The 13,417-nt window shown below is 48.0% G+C and overlaps 1 protein-coding gene across 7 annotated transcripts in view; it reads right to left on the bottom strand.

Moving 5' to 3' along the window:
• The window catches only part of NRBF2 (nuclear receptor binding factor 2), a 714,205-nt gene that overhangs the window by 211,343 nt on the left and 489,445 nt on the right, over positions 1-13,417 (bottom strand). For 6 of the 7 annotated variants that reach the window (XM_069610628.1, XM_069610630.1, XM_069610631.1 and 3 more), the window contains one exon: positions 12,342-12,382. The exons of the other annotated variant lie outside the window; for it this stretch is intronic. In XM_069610628.1, coding sequence (XP_069466729.1) covers positions 12,342-12,382 — 41 coding nt within the window. The remainder of the gene's footprint in view (positions 1-12,341; positions 12,383-13,417) is intronic. 7 annotated transcript variants of the gene reach the window in all.

Below are 13,417 nucleotides of genomic sequence, written 5' to 3'. Positions count from 1 at the left end.
CCTTGGCGTAAAAGGCAGAGTCTTTTCAGAAAGTGAGTAACACAGCTGGATACAGTTAATAATCCACTTCGAGATGGCACCTTTAGAGACGCGATCCCCCTCTCTGCCTGTAGCTACGGAGACAAACAGTTGATCTGTTTTCCTTAGCGGTCTTGTTTTATTTACATAGTAGAGGACCGCCCTACGCACATCTAGGGTGTGTAGTTTCACCTCAGCCGAGCTTTGCGGGTTCTGGAAGAAAGCCGGAAGCTCGATGGACTGGTTTACATGGAATTTTGATATAAATTTAGGTGAGAACCTAGTCTGTGTGCGTAAAACCAGCTTGTCTTTATGGATAGTAAAGAAGGGATCCTGCACTGACAGAGCCTGAATTTCACTGACCCTTCTTATAGAAGTAATAGCTACTAAGAAGGCCGTTTTATAAGTCAGGTGTTTGAGACTGCTTTTATGCATGGGTTCGAAAGGGGGGCCCATGAGCTTGGCTAGCACCACATTAAGGTCCCACCCTGGCGGTGGGTTTGAAATAGGAGGGTGAAGTCTCTTTACTCCTTCCATGAAGGCTTTAACTACTGGTACTTTCCACCACAACACCTTGCTATGGGAAGTGGTGTAAGCCGAGAGAGCTGCCAGGTGTACTTTCAGTGAGTTAAAAACCAAACCTGCATCTAGCAGGTGGAGCATGTATGTAACAATAGTGGAAGGAGTGCAATCAACTGGGTTGATTTGTCTACTCTGGCACCAGATAACGAACCTCTTCCACTTGTCAAAATAACAGTGCCTTGTGTTTGGCTTCCTAGATTCCTTTAGGATGTCCATACACCTCTGTGGCAAATTGAGGTGTCCAAACTCTATGACCTCAGGAGCCATGCTGCCAGGTTCATTGAGTTGGGTTGCTGGTGCACTGTTTGACCTTGGTGCTGGGACATTAGGTTGTACCAGGCTGGAAGTTTGATGGGCTCGCACACCGCCATCCTGCGTAGGTGTGGGAACCACGGTTGTCTTGGCCACATGGGAGCAACTAGGACGAGCGTCATCGATTCCCTGTTCATTTTGTTCACCACTTTCCTGATGAGAGGAGTTGGTGGAAAAGCGTACGCAAACATCCCTGACCAGTTCATCCACAGGGCGTTCCCCTGGGAGTCTGGTTGGGGGAACCTGGATGCAAATCCTGGGCATTGTTTGTTTTCGCTTGTGGCGAATAAGTCTATAGTGGGGAAACCCCACTGAGAGAGGAGATCTTCTACGACCTCTCTGTGAAGAACCCATTCGTGTTCCTCTGGGAGGGAGTCTCTGCTCAGAGCATCCGCTAGGGAATTGAGCTCCCCTGGAACATGTTGTGATGACAGGAAGATGTTCCGTCTGAGTGCCCATATCCAGATTTTCTGGGCAAGCTTGGACAGATTTGGCGAGCGAGTCCCTCCTTGCTTGTTCAGGTAGAACATGGCAGTAGTGCTGTTCATCCGGATTTGCACTGACAGGTTTATTAGATGGGGCTCGAACGCCTGAAGCGCTCTGAATACTGCCAGAAGCTCTAGCAGGTTGATGTGGTTCTTGGCCACTGAGTGAGACCAGAGACCCTGAGCTGTGTGGTGGAGATGGTGAGCTCCCCACCCCGTTAGACATGCATCTGTAGTGACTACTGCCTGTACTTCGGGATCGTAAAAGGGTTTCCCCTTTGCGAGATTCTCTCTTGTCCACCAGTGAAGGCTTTGTACCAGTGTTGGCGAAACGACCACTAGATCGTCCCACTGACCACTTGCCTGAGACCACTGTTTCGCCAACCATTCCTGCATGGGACGCATGCGCAGGCGCGCGTGGGGGACCAGGTAAATGCATGACGCCATCATGCCCAGTAAACGCATTGCTTTGCGTACCGTTATTTGTTGACCGGACTGATAATGCGGAATTTGCAGTAGTATATTCCGAATTCTTTCTTCTGAAGGAAAGGTCAACCCCTCCTGGGTATCCAGGATTGCTCCTAGGAATTGTTTTGCGGTGCTTGGCACCAGGCTTGACTTCTTCTCGTTGATTGAGAAGCCTAATTCGTGGAGGAGGTCGATAGTCCTTTGAATGTTTGTCCTGCAAATTCCTGGGGTTTCCCCCGTTATGAGCCAGTCGTCCAGATAAGGGTACACTGGGATTGCCTCCCTGCGTAGGTGTGCAGCCGCCCCCGCCAGTACCTTGGTGAATACCCTTGGTGCTGAAGCTATCCCGAAGGGCAGTACCTTGAATTGGTAGTGGCGACTGTCCACCTTGAAGCGCAAGTACTTTCTTTGCGCTGGGAACATGGAAATATGAAAATAAGCATCTTTCATATCCAAGGTTGCCATGTAATCCCCCTTTTTTAGGAGGGGGATTACCTTTTGTAGCGTGGTCATACGAAATTTTTGGGGCTTGACATACTTGTTGGCAGGCCGTAAATCCAATACTGGGCGCATTGTCAAGTCTTTCTTTGGCACAAGGAAGTAAGTTGAATAAATACCCTTGTTTACCTGGTGTCCCGGGACGAGTTCTATCGCGTCCTTTTGTAGAAGAATGGCGATCTCCTCGAGGAGAATCTTCTGATGTTCTAAGGAGTGTACTCTTTGTCGTGGAGGATGGTTCCGGGGACGCTGCAGTAGCTCTATACAATATCCCGTGGATACTGTTGACAGCACCCATCTGTCTGATGTGATCCCTTCCCAAGCCTGGGTGAAGTTTGAAATGCGTCCCCCTACTGGGGTTGCGTGAGAAGGGACCCTGAACTGAGCGTCACTGCTTTGGTGGAGGCGTGCCGCCTCCCTTGCTGGGGCTGCCTCTGCCTTTACCACGACCTCTCCTATTACCTCTGCCGTAACCCTGGGTAGACTGTTGGTTGTTGTTCCACTGTGTACCCTGCCCCTGGGAATAGTTAGATCCTCTCTGGGAATTTTGGCCGCGTGGGAGACGAAAATTACTATTCCCTCTCTGGTTAGGGGGTTTATGTCGAAGGTTGCTTTCAAAATGCAACCAGACACGGCTCTACCCTCTGCGGAAATCCGAGCTAATTGGCCCTTTAACGGTTCAGGAGCAGAGGCTATGAGAGCTGCGACTTCCTCCCACTGATGGCAGTTGTAGCTGGCCAACAGGGTGGTGGAGTTAGCAATCCTTGCTTGATAGGCGGACGTTGAGGCTACTTTCCTGCCGAAACCGTATAGTTTTTTGCTCTCCTTGTCGGGAGGAGCTTCTGACAAAGACAAGGGTGTTCCAGCCCTCTTAAGAGTGTTGGTAACAACTAGGGAGTCTGGCTTCAGATGTACTCTTATATAGAGAGGGTCAGACTGAGCTGCCCTGAAAAGTTTTTCAACCCTGGGATTGACTGCTCTGGTGAGGTTTGGGTTCACCAGGGACGGATCTATTCTCTGCTGAATGGATTTAAGGATAGGGATGGTCTGGGCAACCGGCCTCCTTTCTCCCACTAACTCTTCTGCGAAGTCCCTTTCCACCTGTACACCGTGGGTGTCAATGTGGAAATGTTCTGCTGCGCGAGCGAGAACCTCATTTAGGAGGGGCTGGTTATCGACCGGGGAGTCGGTAACCGGGGCTTCGTTCTCTACCGGGGAATCTACTCTGTATGTTTCCGGGTCATCCTCTTCTTCTTCCTGTTCCTCATCCCCATAGTAGCCCGTCCCGGTTTGCTCTTCTATCATACCAAATTCTTGGTCTCCACAAAAGGAAGCCTCTCCTTGATACCGTGAGTATGGTGTTGCGTAAGGTTGTACCTCGAAGGATTCAGACCTCATCGGGGTTTCAAACCGGGCCTTCTTACTGGGGGGGGATAGGATCAGTAGAGCCTGAGGGAGTGGCCCCTTGAGGATCATACGAGAGGAAATGTTCTGGATTTTTATCATAAAAATCAGCCAAAGAAGACATTCTTGACATGACCCTATCTATGTCTTCACTGGACCATTTTTTGGAACTGGGAATGACTCTCTCAGCAAGTCTATGGGATTTATCTTGAGTAGCTTTGCTGGTTGTGGACCTATCAGCAGACATGGGCTTCTCTCTCTGTTTAGGGGGGGTGGAGTGTTTCACAGGTGTGGAAGAATGTACAGGTAGTTTCTTCTGCTGTTTTCCCCCCTCCCCGTGCGTAGAAAAATGTTTTCCCCGTCCCTTAGTGGCTCCGGAGTTTTTCGACGCCTGGCGTCGAGTATCGGGAGAGGTGTCCCTGTCCTTCGAGCGTGGGGCCTCGCTGGCTTTAATTGCGGGCTCCGCCTCCTGGAGCGCGGCCTGGGGGTGGAAGTCGTCTTTGTCTTCCGACGATCGAACTTCTGTTAGCCTAGGGAGCGAGGCACTCTTGGCAAAAGTGGATGATTGCCTGGAGTCATGCGGCGATCTTGATCGAGAGCGCCCAGAGGACACCGAATCGGACCGTTCTGTCTGTGCCTCTTTCCGAGAACTCGACGTCGTCGAGTCTCGGTTGGACTTAGTGTGTTTAGTGTGTGTAGTATGCGAAGCGCTTGCGTCGCCGGGGGTCTTCCCCATAGCCGCCCTGCCGGACGACCTTCCGAGGTCGGGGACCTGCGCTCGGCTGTCTTTCGATGCCGTAATGCCCTCGCCGTCCGAAAGTACGGCGTCGCTGCCATCGCTGAAGGTGCCCTCCGCTGCCATGGCCGCCTGCCTGGCGTGGTGGGCCCAATGCTTCGTCGAACGGTCCTTAAGTGTCTTAGGTTTAAACCTACTACACGCTCTGCAGTTCGCTTCGGGGTGGTCCCTCGGCAAGCAGAGATTGCACGTGGCGTGCCTGTCGACCCAAGGGTATTTGCGGTTGCACTTGGGGAAGAATTGAAAAGGGGTACCCTCCATACGCACCTTGAGGCAGCGGGCTGTTAAGTGTAGGAAATGTATAAGGTGTACCTATATACCAAGAGTGTAGAGTATGTACCACCCCCCACTCTCCCTACTTTCAGGGCCGAGGCCAGCGGCCTACCAGGCCCGGGCAGAGGCCAGCGGCCTTCCAAGGCCCAAATCCGTCATGCAGCAGCCGACGGTCGATTTCTTCTCCAGCCGGCGTCGAGTGTCGAAGTTCGACGTTGGGGTGGGGAAGGATGTCAATAGATTAATAATTTAAAATTTTAGCAAAAGTATGATAAGGCCAGGGGACTCCGCAAGATGCTTCCGACCAGTATGCCGGAAAAAAACAATCTGAGGATCCTAGACGCGTGAGGGATCTTGGGTACAGTGGACGTCACACTAGGGATAGTATTACTGGCACGCCCTGTGTCGACGCCCATTTTCGAGTTTCGAAAAACAAACTGTAATACTCTGCAGCTTCCACTAGATGTCGGCCTATGCACAGCATGTGATCTAAGCAGATTCCACAAGCCTCAGAAATATATATATATTATATAATTGGTTATTTATAACATGCTTAATACCCTGAGGTTTAGAAGCACAGAATCTGTGCTGCTCTGTCTCATCTTGCTTCCAAGGCGAGCACGCTGCCCCCGAGCTATCCTCGCAAGACAACCATGCCGGTATATTGGTCTGCCATCTTCAGCTCCCTATAACATCACTTTAACAACCCACATCTTCCCGTTTCCTGGGCATTTTATTATGCCCCCTCCCAATCCCTGGATTTGTTGTATGCCACTGGCCAATCTGGACCCATCTTTCGTGCCTGAAGGTGTTCCATAGAGAAATAGCGAGTTACGCTCCACCCCTTTTCTCTCTGCTGGGCCGCTGTGAGAAAATGGCAGACTGGGTGGTTCAATGTCCAAGTTCATGTTAGCGAGCCTTAACGTGCAATCCTCAAAGTAGGTTAAGTCTTTAATTGTGTCTGTTTCCCAGATGCCTGGTAGTCTAGAGGGTTCTGCTGTGGCCTTAAAGCCAGTGCTGATGTGGAGGAGAGGTGTGTGGCATATCCCTTGCGTCTAAGCTCTGTGGTCTTCTCTCTGCTGCTTGCCACACTTTGCCAGTTCAAGGATTCCAGCACTGGGATAAGGGCAACGTGCAACCCTGGTGGACTGCCTGCTCTCTACCTGTCTACACAGTTTGTCATGTTGTTAACACTGGATATAGAATAAAAATAACAAAACTGGCAAGCAATTGGTTTAAGAGTTAAGAGGCATGGGATGGTGAAAGAGGTTGAGTCTCAAAAGTCACTAGGGAGGGGACAGGAATTCGGGTCCTCCAAACTTCCACCACCTCCCTCTGGGGGTGGGGCTTTCTCTGGATTCCTCCCTGGTAAGATTCCCACCCAAGGCCAAGAGTGGTTCCAATCCAATCTTGACAAGGTTGCATATTCTCTATGCAACACTCTTGCCAATTACTTCAATATTAAATCCCAAGACCTGAATGATTTACATAGCTGCTGAGAGGAAGTCGCCTGCCTGGCTCTTGAAGCTGGTTGTTGTATGGAGAGGATCCCTTTGTCACCTTACCTTGGCCCCCAGCACATGAATGGACGGTCACATGACCACCACAGGTTAGTCCTAGGAGTCCAGTCCCTCTCCACCCTACTGGCCCTTGAGGGCAGACCAGCCCTAACCAGACATTTACACCTGGATTCAAACTCCTGCAGTAATCTGCCTGCAAGGTAATGAAAAGGCTTCCTCTTCCCAATTGAGAGCCCAGCGCTGTCTGGTCAGACGCAAATCCCCAATACTAAAAGGAAGGCTTTCCCTTAAAGAGAAACCCTTTCTGTATAGCCAACCAAGGTAGTCTGTCTGCACGTTGATACTGTTAACAGTTCACACAGCACAAAGGAATATTATATGAAGATTCATGGAACCTGGGATGAACTCCCAGTTACCAGGGATACAATGCTTCAAACCTGCAGCGTCCCAAAAGTAGACAAACTAAGATAGAAAGCAGCACTCCAACTCCCATTATTCTCTGGCAAAAGAATCTCACACTGGGGAAATAAATTAATTATTACACTCCCCGCTTGGCCAACGGTACAAATAAATAAGAAAAGATAGAACACTTACCTGTCAAGTTCCCAACCCGTAATTCACACACTAACACCAGTGCCAGCAGCTCAGTGCAGGTAGCCTCAGAGAGGGTCAGAGGAGGAAAATGGCAAATCAGACTCGGGCCCTTAGTGAAAGGTACACTGAGGGGCAGGAGGGGACAGTATAAATACAGCCAGCCCCAGCTGCGGAGTGTGGGCTGTTGGAAAATGCAGCGGCTGGTGGTTGTAGGAGTTTGGAGCGCGACAAGGACTGTGGAGTAGGGGTGTCACGGTACTGGTTTTATCTATGATAATCTTCTTGCCAAATGACATTATATCATGGTCATCACGGTATAGCAGGTGGAGTTAACTAATCTTAAATAATTTCTTAAAGGTCATAAATTGTCAGCATTTTGAAACTTGTCTCTGCATATTTTTAGCTGATCCTCCAGGAATCTAAGGCGGCTGCAGATTGGTCTTTCATGGCGCTCACTCGTTGATCACCTTGAATGAAAGAGTGACCAGTGGAAATGTTAAAATGCCCATTTTGAGCAATGAGCTTGCTGCTCAGTCACAGATCATCGCTTTGTAAATCGGACTCTACCTGCATTATTTTGGAACCACATGGCTTGGGCATCATGACCCCTTGCTGCGATCAGTCATACAAGTTAACCCTTTAAAGGGAAAAAAGTCACTCATGTGAGGTCTGAAAGCCCATGTCATTTTTTTTTTGTCAAAATGTCATAGCCAACAAACACTCACCGAAAGGTTGCATATTGATCAAATCACTATAATGTGTTTACCATCTGCCTGGTGTATTATAAAGGTCTGATGTTGGAGTCACCACTGACCATGTAATCCTAACAGGACAGTGTTTTTTTTATTTTATTTTTTTAGTTTTTTATTAATTTTAATCAAACAAAACAAACCAAAATACAGCCAAACATGCAGTGCATATTTCAATGGAAAGAAAAAGGATCATATCAATGCTTGATTTTGGCCACTGCTTCCCCCCCTCCGACCCCCCATCATGAGCCTGTTTATCATTCTCTGTGTCCGCCGCATGCGGCGGGGTCTCGCTTCCTGTAGATTCAGTCAGATCATGTGGTGCTCCAAACAATTCAACTATGAGTGATTTCCATGCCATCAGGGTCCCTATCTCTTCTTCCCCCCCTACAGTGTTCGACTCTTGCCATACTGTCGTTTCTGCCTCTGTCCATTTCTGTAACTCCTTCCACCATACCTCCACTCGTGGTTTGTGACAAGTCTTCCAACCCATAGCGATCCTCCGTTTAGCAAGCACATATGCTAGGTCTCTCAATTTATTAATATGCTTAAGTTTTGATGATCTGGGGTACCCTCCCAGCAAGCAAGCCCAGGCTGTGTCTATAATCAGCGTGACCCCTTTCTCAGCTAACTTTTGTGCCACTTCCCCCCAGAAACGCTCAATCACTGGGCATGACCAGAACATATGGGTCATGTCAGCATTCTCTATGTCACATTAGGGGCATGCTTGCCGTCCAGCGTTTTCAAACTTGGATATCCTCAAGAGTGTCATATATGCTCTGTGCGTTACATATAGTTGTATTTGCTTAAGTCTGGCATTCCTTGACACCTTCTTATGGTACCCAAGTGCCCGCTCCCACATCCCATCCTCTATCAGGGTTCCCACCTCCGCCTCCCAGTCTAGTCTCAGCTGTGTCAGATCCTTCCCAACTTTAGACATCACCATCTCATATAGCCTGGAAATCTCATGCCCCCCTTCTGATATGTCATATATTATTTCTATGTTGGCATCGGGTTCTTCTCCCAACACAGTTTCAGGCCACGTATCCCGGATTCTCTGAACAATCCTGTGGTATGTAATATATTGGCCCACATGCAATCCTGTCTCCTCTTTAAGGACCACAAAATCCAGAATGGCCCCCATCTGCCAGACATCTCCCAGCGTCACCAACCCCAAGGATTCCCAATGGGTCCTGAGTATAGCTCTCAGTTGCACATCTCCCCCAGCCAACGCCACCAGCGGCACCTGCGGGGAACAGGGAAATGGGTTCTCCATCATCCGGCACGCCCTACGCCACATCTGCCACCCAAGCATCATCATCCTGGGGCGCTCTTTCATCTCAGCCTTGGGCAACCAGCTCACTTCCCTCAAGTGGAATGGGGTGCAATCATGTCCAAATAACCTAGATTCAGGGGTCGCCTCGTCCGAAAGCCACTGAGCCACGTACTGCAGCTGACACGCTACATAATACACCTGAAAATTGGGCAGTCTTATCCCCCCTTTTTCGTAAAAGTTCTGCAGCTTCCACAGCGCTACTCTGTTCCAGGTACCATGCCACAAGAAATCCCTGCACATGCTGTTAAGCCTAGTAAAGAACCCCTTAGGTATCATGTATGGGACATTGCTGAAGTAATGCAAAAGCCTCGGCAGGACCACCATTTTCAGCATTGCACCCCGTCCCATCATTGCCAAGGGCAACTTAACCCAAAACTGCATACACTTCTCAATTTTCCCAAGTGCCACCTCAGTATTATGCTTGTGCTCCGCCTCCACCGTAGGATACACGTCTATCCCTAGATACCGGAAAGAGCTCACCTCCCACAGTATTTGTAACACCGGTAACCTCGTCTCGGGGGTTCCCTTGTAGTCACCTAGTGGAAACATGCTGGATTTTTGGGGGTTTACCGCTATGCCGGACAGTTCTGCATACCTTGCCATCACCTCCAGTACATACTGGAGATTTTCTTCTGGATATCTTAAGTATAGCAACAAGTCATCTGCATACAAGGAGATCAGATGTCGCTCTCCTCTCACTTCAATACCTATCATGTCGTATTGTTGTCTGAGGTATATCGCTAGGGGCTCCAGGGCTAGTATGTAGAGCATCGGATGCCAGGCACACCCTTGCCTAGTGCCTCTACTCAATTGCCACCTCTCCGATATTACTGCACCCGTTCTAACTCTAGCCAGTGGCTCGCTATATAGCATTGTCGCCCACTTCGTGTAGCCGGGTCCTATTCCATACTTCTCCAAGGCCGCCAACAACCACGGCCATTTGACCGAGTCAAAAGCTTTGACCGCGTCCAGGGACATGATCGCCATTTTGCCCTCAGCAGTGCTACCCCATTCAATCACCCGTCGGAGTCGCCTGTGGTTATGGGTTATATTCCTATTCGGGACATAGCCCGTCTGGTCTGGGTGTATCAGCTTGCTAATCACTCTCTGTAATCTCCTAACAGGACAGTGTTCAGTGGGCGCTGTTGATTGCTTTGATTGTTGCAATACATGTTCATTTACCTTCTTAAAGATAGTGGCACAAAAACCTTTTGAAAATGACTAAGTTAAAATACATATCGCCACAAATATAGCCTAGACCACCACATCACCACAGCCCCATCATTACCATTTTCTCCAGGTCTGAGCGCATTAGGACCCTTGTCATGCGAGTTGAGACAGAGGAATGCTTTCATGGGTGGTGTCGCAAATTGAGGATAGACCTGAGAAATCTCACCCCCATTGATCTGGATACTTCAAATTGAATGTAGAATCTGTCCTGCCTGCTTGAGTCCAGTGCCATATGCAGAAGGCAGGTGAAGGATCAAGCAAAGTAACAACTCTAGTGCCAATGTGTAAATCTACACAGAGGACTGTGGGGGGCAGTTTATATACTAGTACAAAGCACTGTTTATACAGTCTACAGAGCTAACGTTTTTTGTAGACATGCATCAGAACGGCATCCAGTTAATTACCCCCTTTGAATTCTGGGATGTGTAGTTCCCGATCTTTCAAATTGGTGGGAAAACTACAAATCGGCTGATCCTTAACCAGACTACTGATCACAGAGAAAAAGCTGTCACAGCATCAAATCTGCATTTACTAATGTGGCCTCACTTTCCCTATGCTCTTGTCTGCCAAACACCACATCCCACAGTGAAAGATCCAGAATGTGCAGCACTTGCTTACTGCAGCCTTTCCAAATCAGATTGAAAAGCTCACTTAATAGCTACAGGCCCTAAAACGGTATACCGGTATAAACAACATGATTTATTATAGTTCAATGAAGCTGTTCACAGTATCTATAACGGTATACCGTTACACCCCTACTGTGGAGGAGTGGATGCTGGAAATGAAAAGTGGAAAAAAGAGCTAGGGGGAGGTGTGAGAGTCTGGGGCAAGGGATAACTTCAGGAGCAGGGGGTTAAGATTTCGAGGATCAAACATCAGAGGGAGGTGGTAAAAAAAACTTAAGAAGGTGGTGATATTATGAGGAAGTGAAGAGTGAAAGGGGTGGCAACAGGAGGAGGTGTGAAGGTCTGGAGGAGGCAAAATCAGGATGGGGTCTCGTGAGACACAAGGAGGCCCTGTTAGGAGGTTGTTGCAGCTGTAAGAGGTGGCAGTAGGAGCAAAAGGGAACAAGGGCAGACCGACCCTAGGCTGGTCAAGAAGATGTAGTAGGTAAGACATCTAAGCTTCTGCGCCCAATGCGGTTAAGTCCATCGTGGGCACGTTACAAATACAAAACAACAACAAATGAATGAAGCAGGGAGAGCACAACAGGTGTAGAGAGGGACCTAGATTAAGGCAGTCCAGGGGTGCACCACTGAATGTAGAGAGGGTGCCTGTGGAATAGAGAGTGACAGTGGGGACTGCTGGCTCCATCTCCAACCCCTGAATTGTACCTACTTAGTGGAGGCAAGCATTAGTCAAAGAGGTTATGCATTAGGCTTTTCTCCATTTGCTACTTTGACTTTTGTGTTGATTTTTGCCTTGTGAAAATAAAATAAATGTAAACCTTCTGACCCAACCCGGTCTCTCAAACTAATAAAACGCTTCCCCCATTTTCAAGCCCTCTTTCGCTTCATACCGTCCCCCACCACTCGCCCTGCAAGAATGCTAAACACTTCCTCATCACCCATGTGTGCCCATTCACAGTACCAAAACCTCTTCAGCAGTAAAGGAGCGTACACTGCAGACAACGCTCCTCTTGAACAAAATTCCCCAATCCATCATGGCTGCAGACCTGGGTCACATTGCCTTTAATAACTAATTTCAATCAGAAACTCACAGAAATTCTTCCATACTTATAATACTTATAGATGGGGCTGTGCTATTCTAATCAGATATCATGGTATAACCTTTTTACTTTTAAGATATATTTAAAAATCATTTTAAAAGGATTTAGGAAGGTTTTGTTCAGGCACACAACCTAGTATGTGTTCATAAACTATACTCCAGTCAATCTATGCTACATGTCTAGTATTACACTGATCAAAACGCCAAAATTACTCTCCCCTTTCTGATAGGAACATTTGAAAACGCACACTGTCAAGTTCACAAAAAATTACCACAACTTTAAACATTTTATAGGCTTTTGTTGGTTTGTATGACAACAGCATATTTTTCTATTGAGGGTAACCTCACCTGTTCAGAAGGTGTCTGCTTCATTGCTTCAGCAAGATACACTGCATTAAAGAAAATAAAGTGAACACAAGCTGATATAGGGACTACAAAATATGATATTAAAAGATGAATGAGCTGTGTTTTACAAGCACACAAATACAAATCCTCTTCAAAGATAATCATGCCACCCTGCAATGAAAATACACAAAACAATATTGCTTTGGGGGTGGCAGTACTCTTTCTCCACAACATGTTAGGAATCCTATAGTACTATGGGACAGACCAGAAACAGTTTTCTTTAACATGTCATTTTATATTTTAAAAGGGGCCTCTTGGGAGTGCACAACTTAGGTTCATAGACCTCTTTCAATCCCCAAGTCATGAACGTCTAACGCAGTTCTCAGTTTTTTTTTTATACAATACCAAAAAGCACATCATGCGCTACGGGTAGGGCTGGTGTAAGGGATGAAGATTGTTGGGAAGGGGACACCCCCCCGACCTTCTACTAGGAGCTTTAAAGGAGAGATGCATTTGAGGTACTGCAATTAACCCAGGGGTAGGGTGGTCAGTGAAAGGGGCGCTTTGCCATCCAGTTGGACCCCATGCTAACATCACCAATTGTAGCATATTCATATGGTGCGGCCCAAGGTGCGGGTGGTATCGCTATTGTGTGTAGATATTAATATTCTTAGGTAGAAGGGAAGGCTTGCACGGTAAGCACAGTAAAGGTGGCATTGTATGCACTAGGCCCAAATCCACGAGGCCCCATGAGGACAGTTCGTACCGCCACCCTATTTGTTCATTGTTCTTTAAAGTGTTATGAAGAGGTGTCTTTCACCCTAAAGGAATGTGCCCTACAAGGCCGCGATTAGAGGCCGGCGCCTGGTGGCCATGTTATCTCACTTTGGCCACAGCACGACCCGGCCCATTGCCGAGGACCACGAGTTATAGCCCATATAACTGACTAAACCCTAAGATCCCTGAATTCCATGACACCAGGTGCCCTTTGACCATCAACCCCAAAGTAAAAAGTCCTGAAATGTTTAGAGAGGATGGACAGGATGTATTGTTGCAGCGACAATCTTGTGATTTGTATT

Source organism: Ambystoma mexicanum, chromosome 8 (genome assembly GCF_040938575.1).
Source record: "Ambystoma mexicanum isolate Mex_15411 chromosome 8, UKY_AmexF1_1, whole genome shotgun sequence".
Taxonomy (NCBI): domain Eukaryota; kingdom Metazoa; phylum Chordata; class Amphibia; order Caudata; family Ambystomatidae; genus Ambystoma; species Ambystoma mexicanum.
Note: the sequence above shows the minus strand (reverse complement) of the source record. Positions and strands in the feature narration are given on the sequence as shown.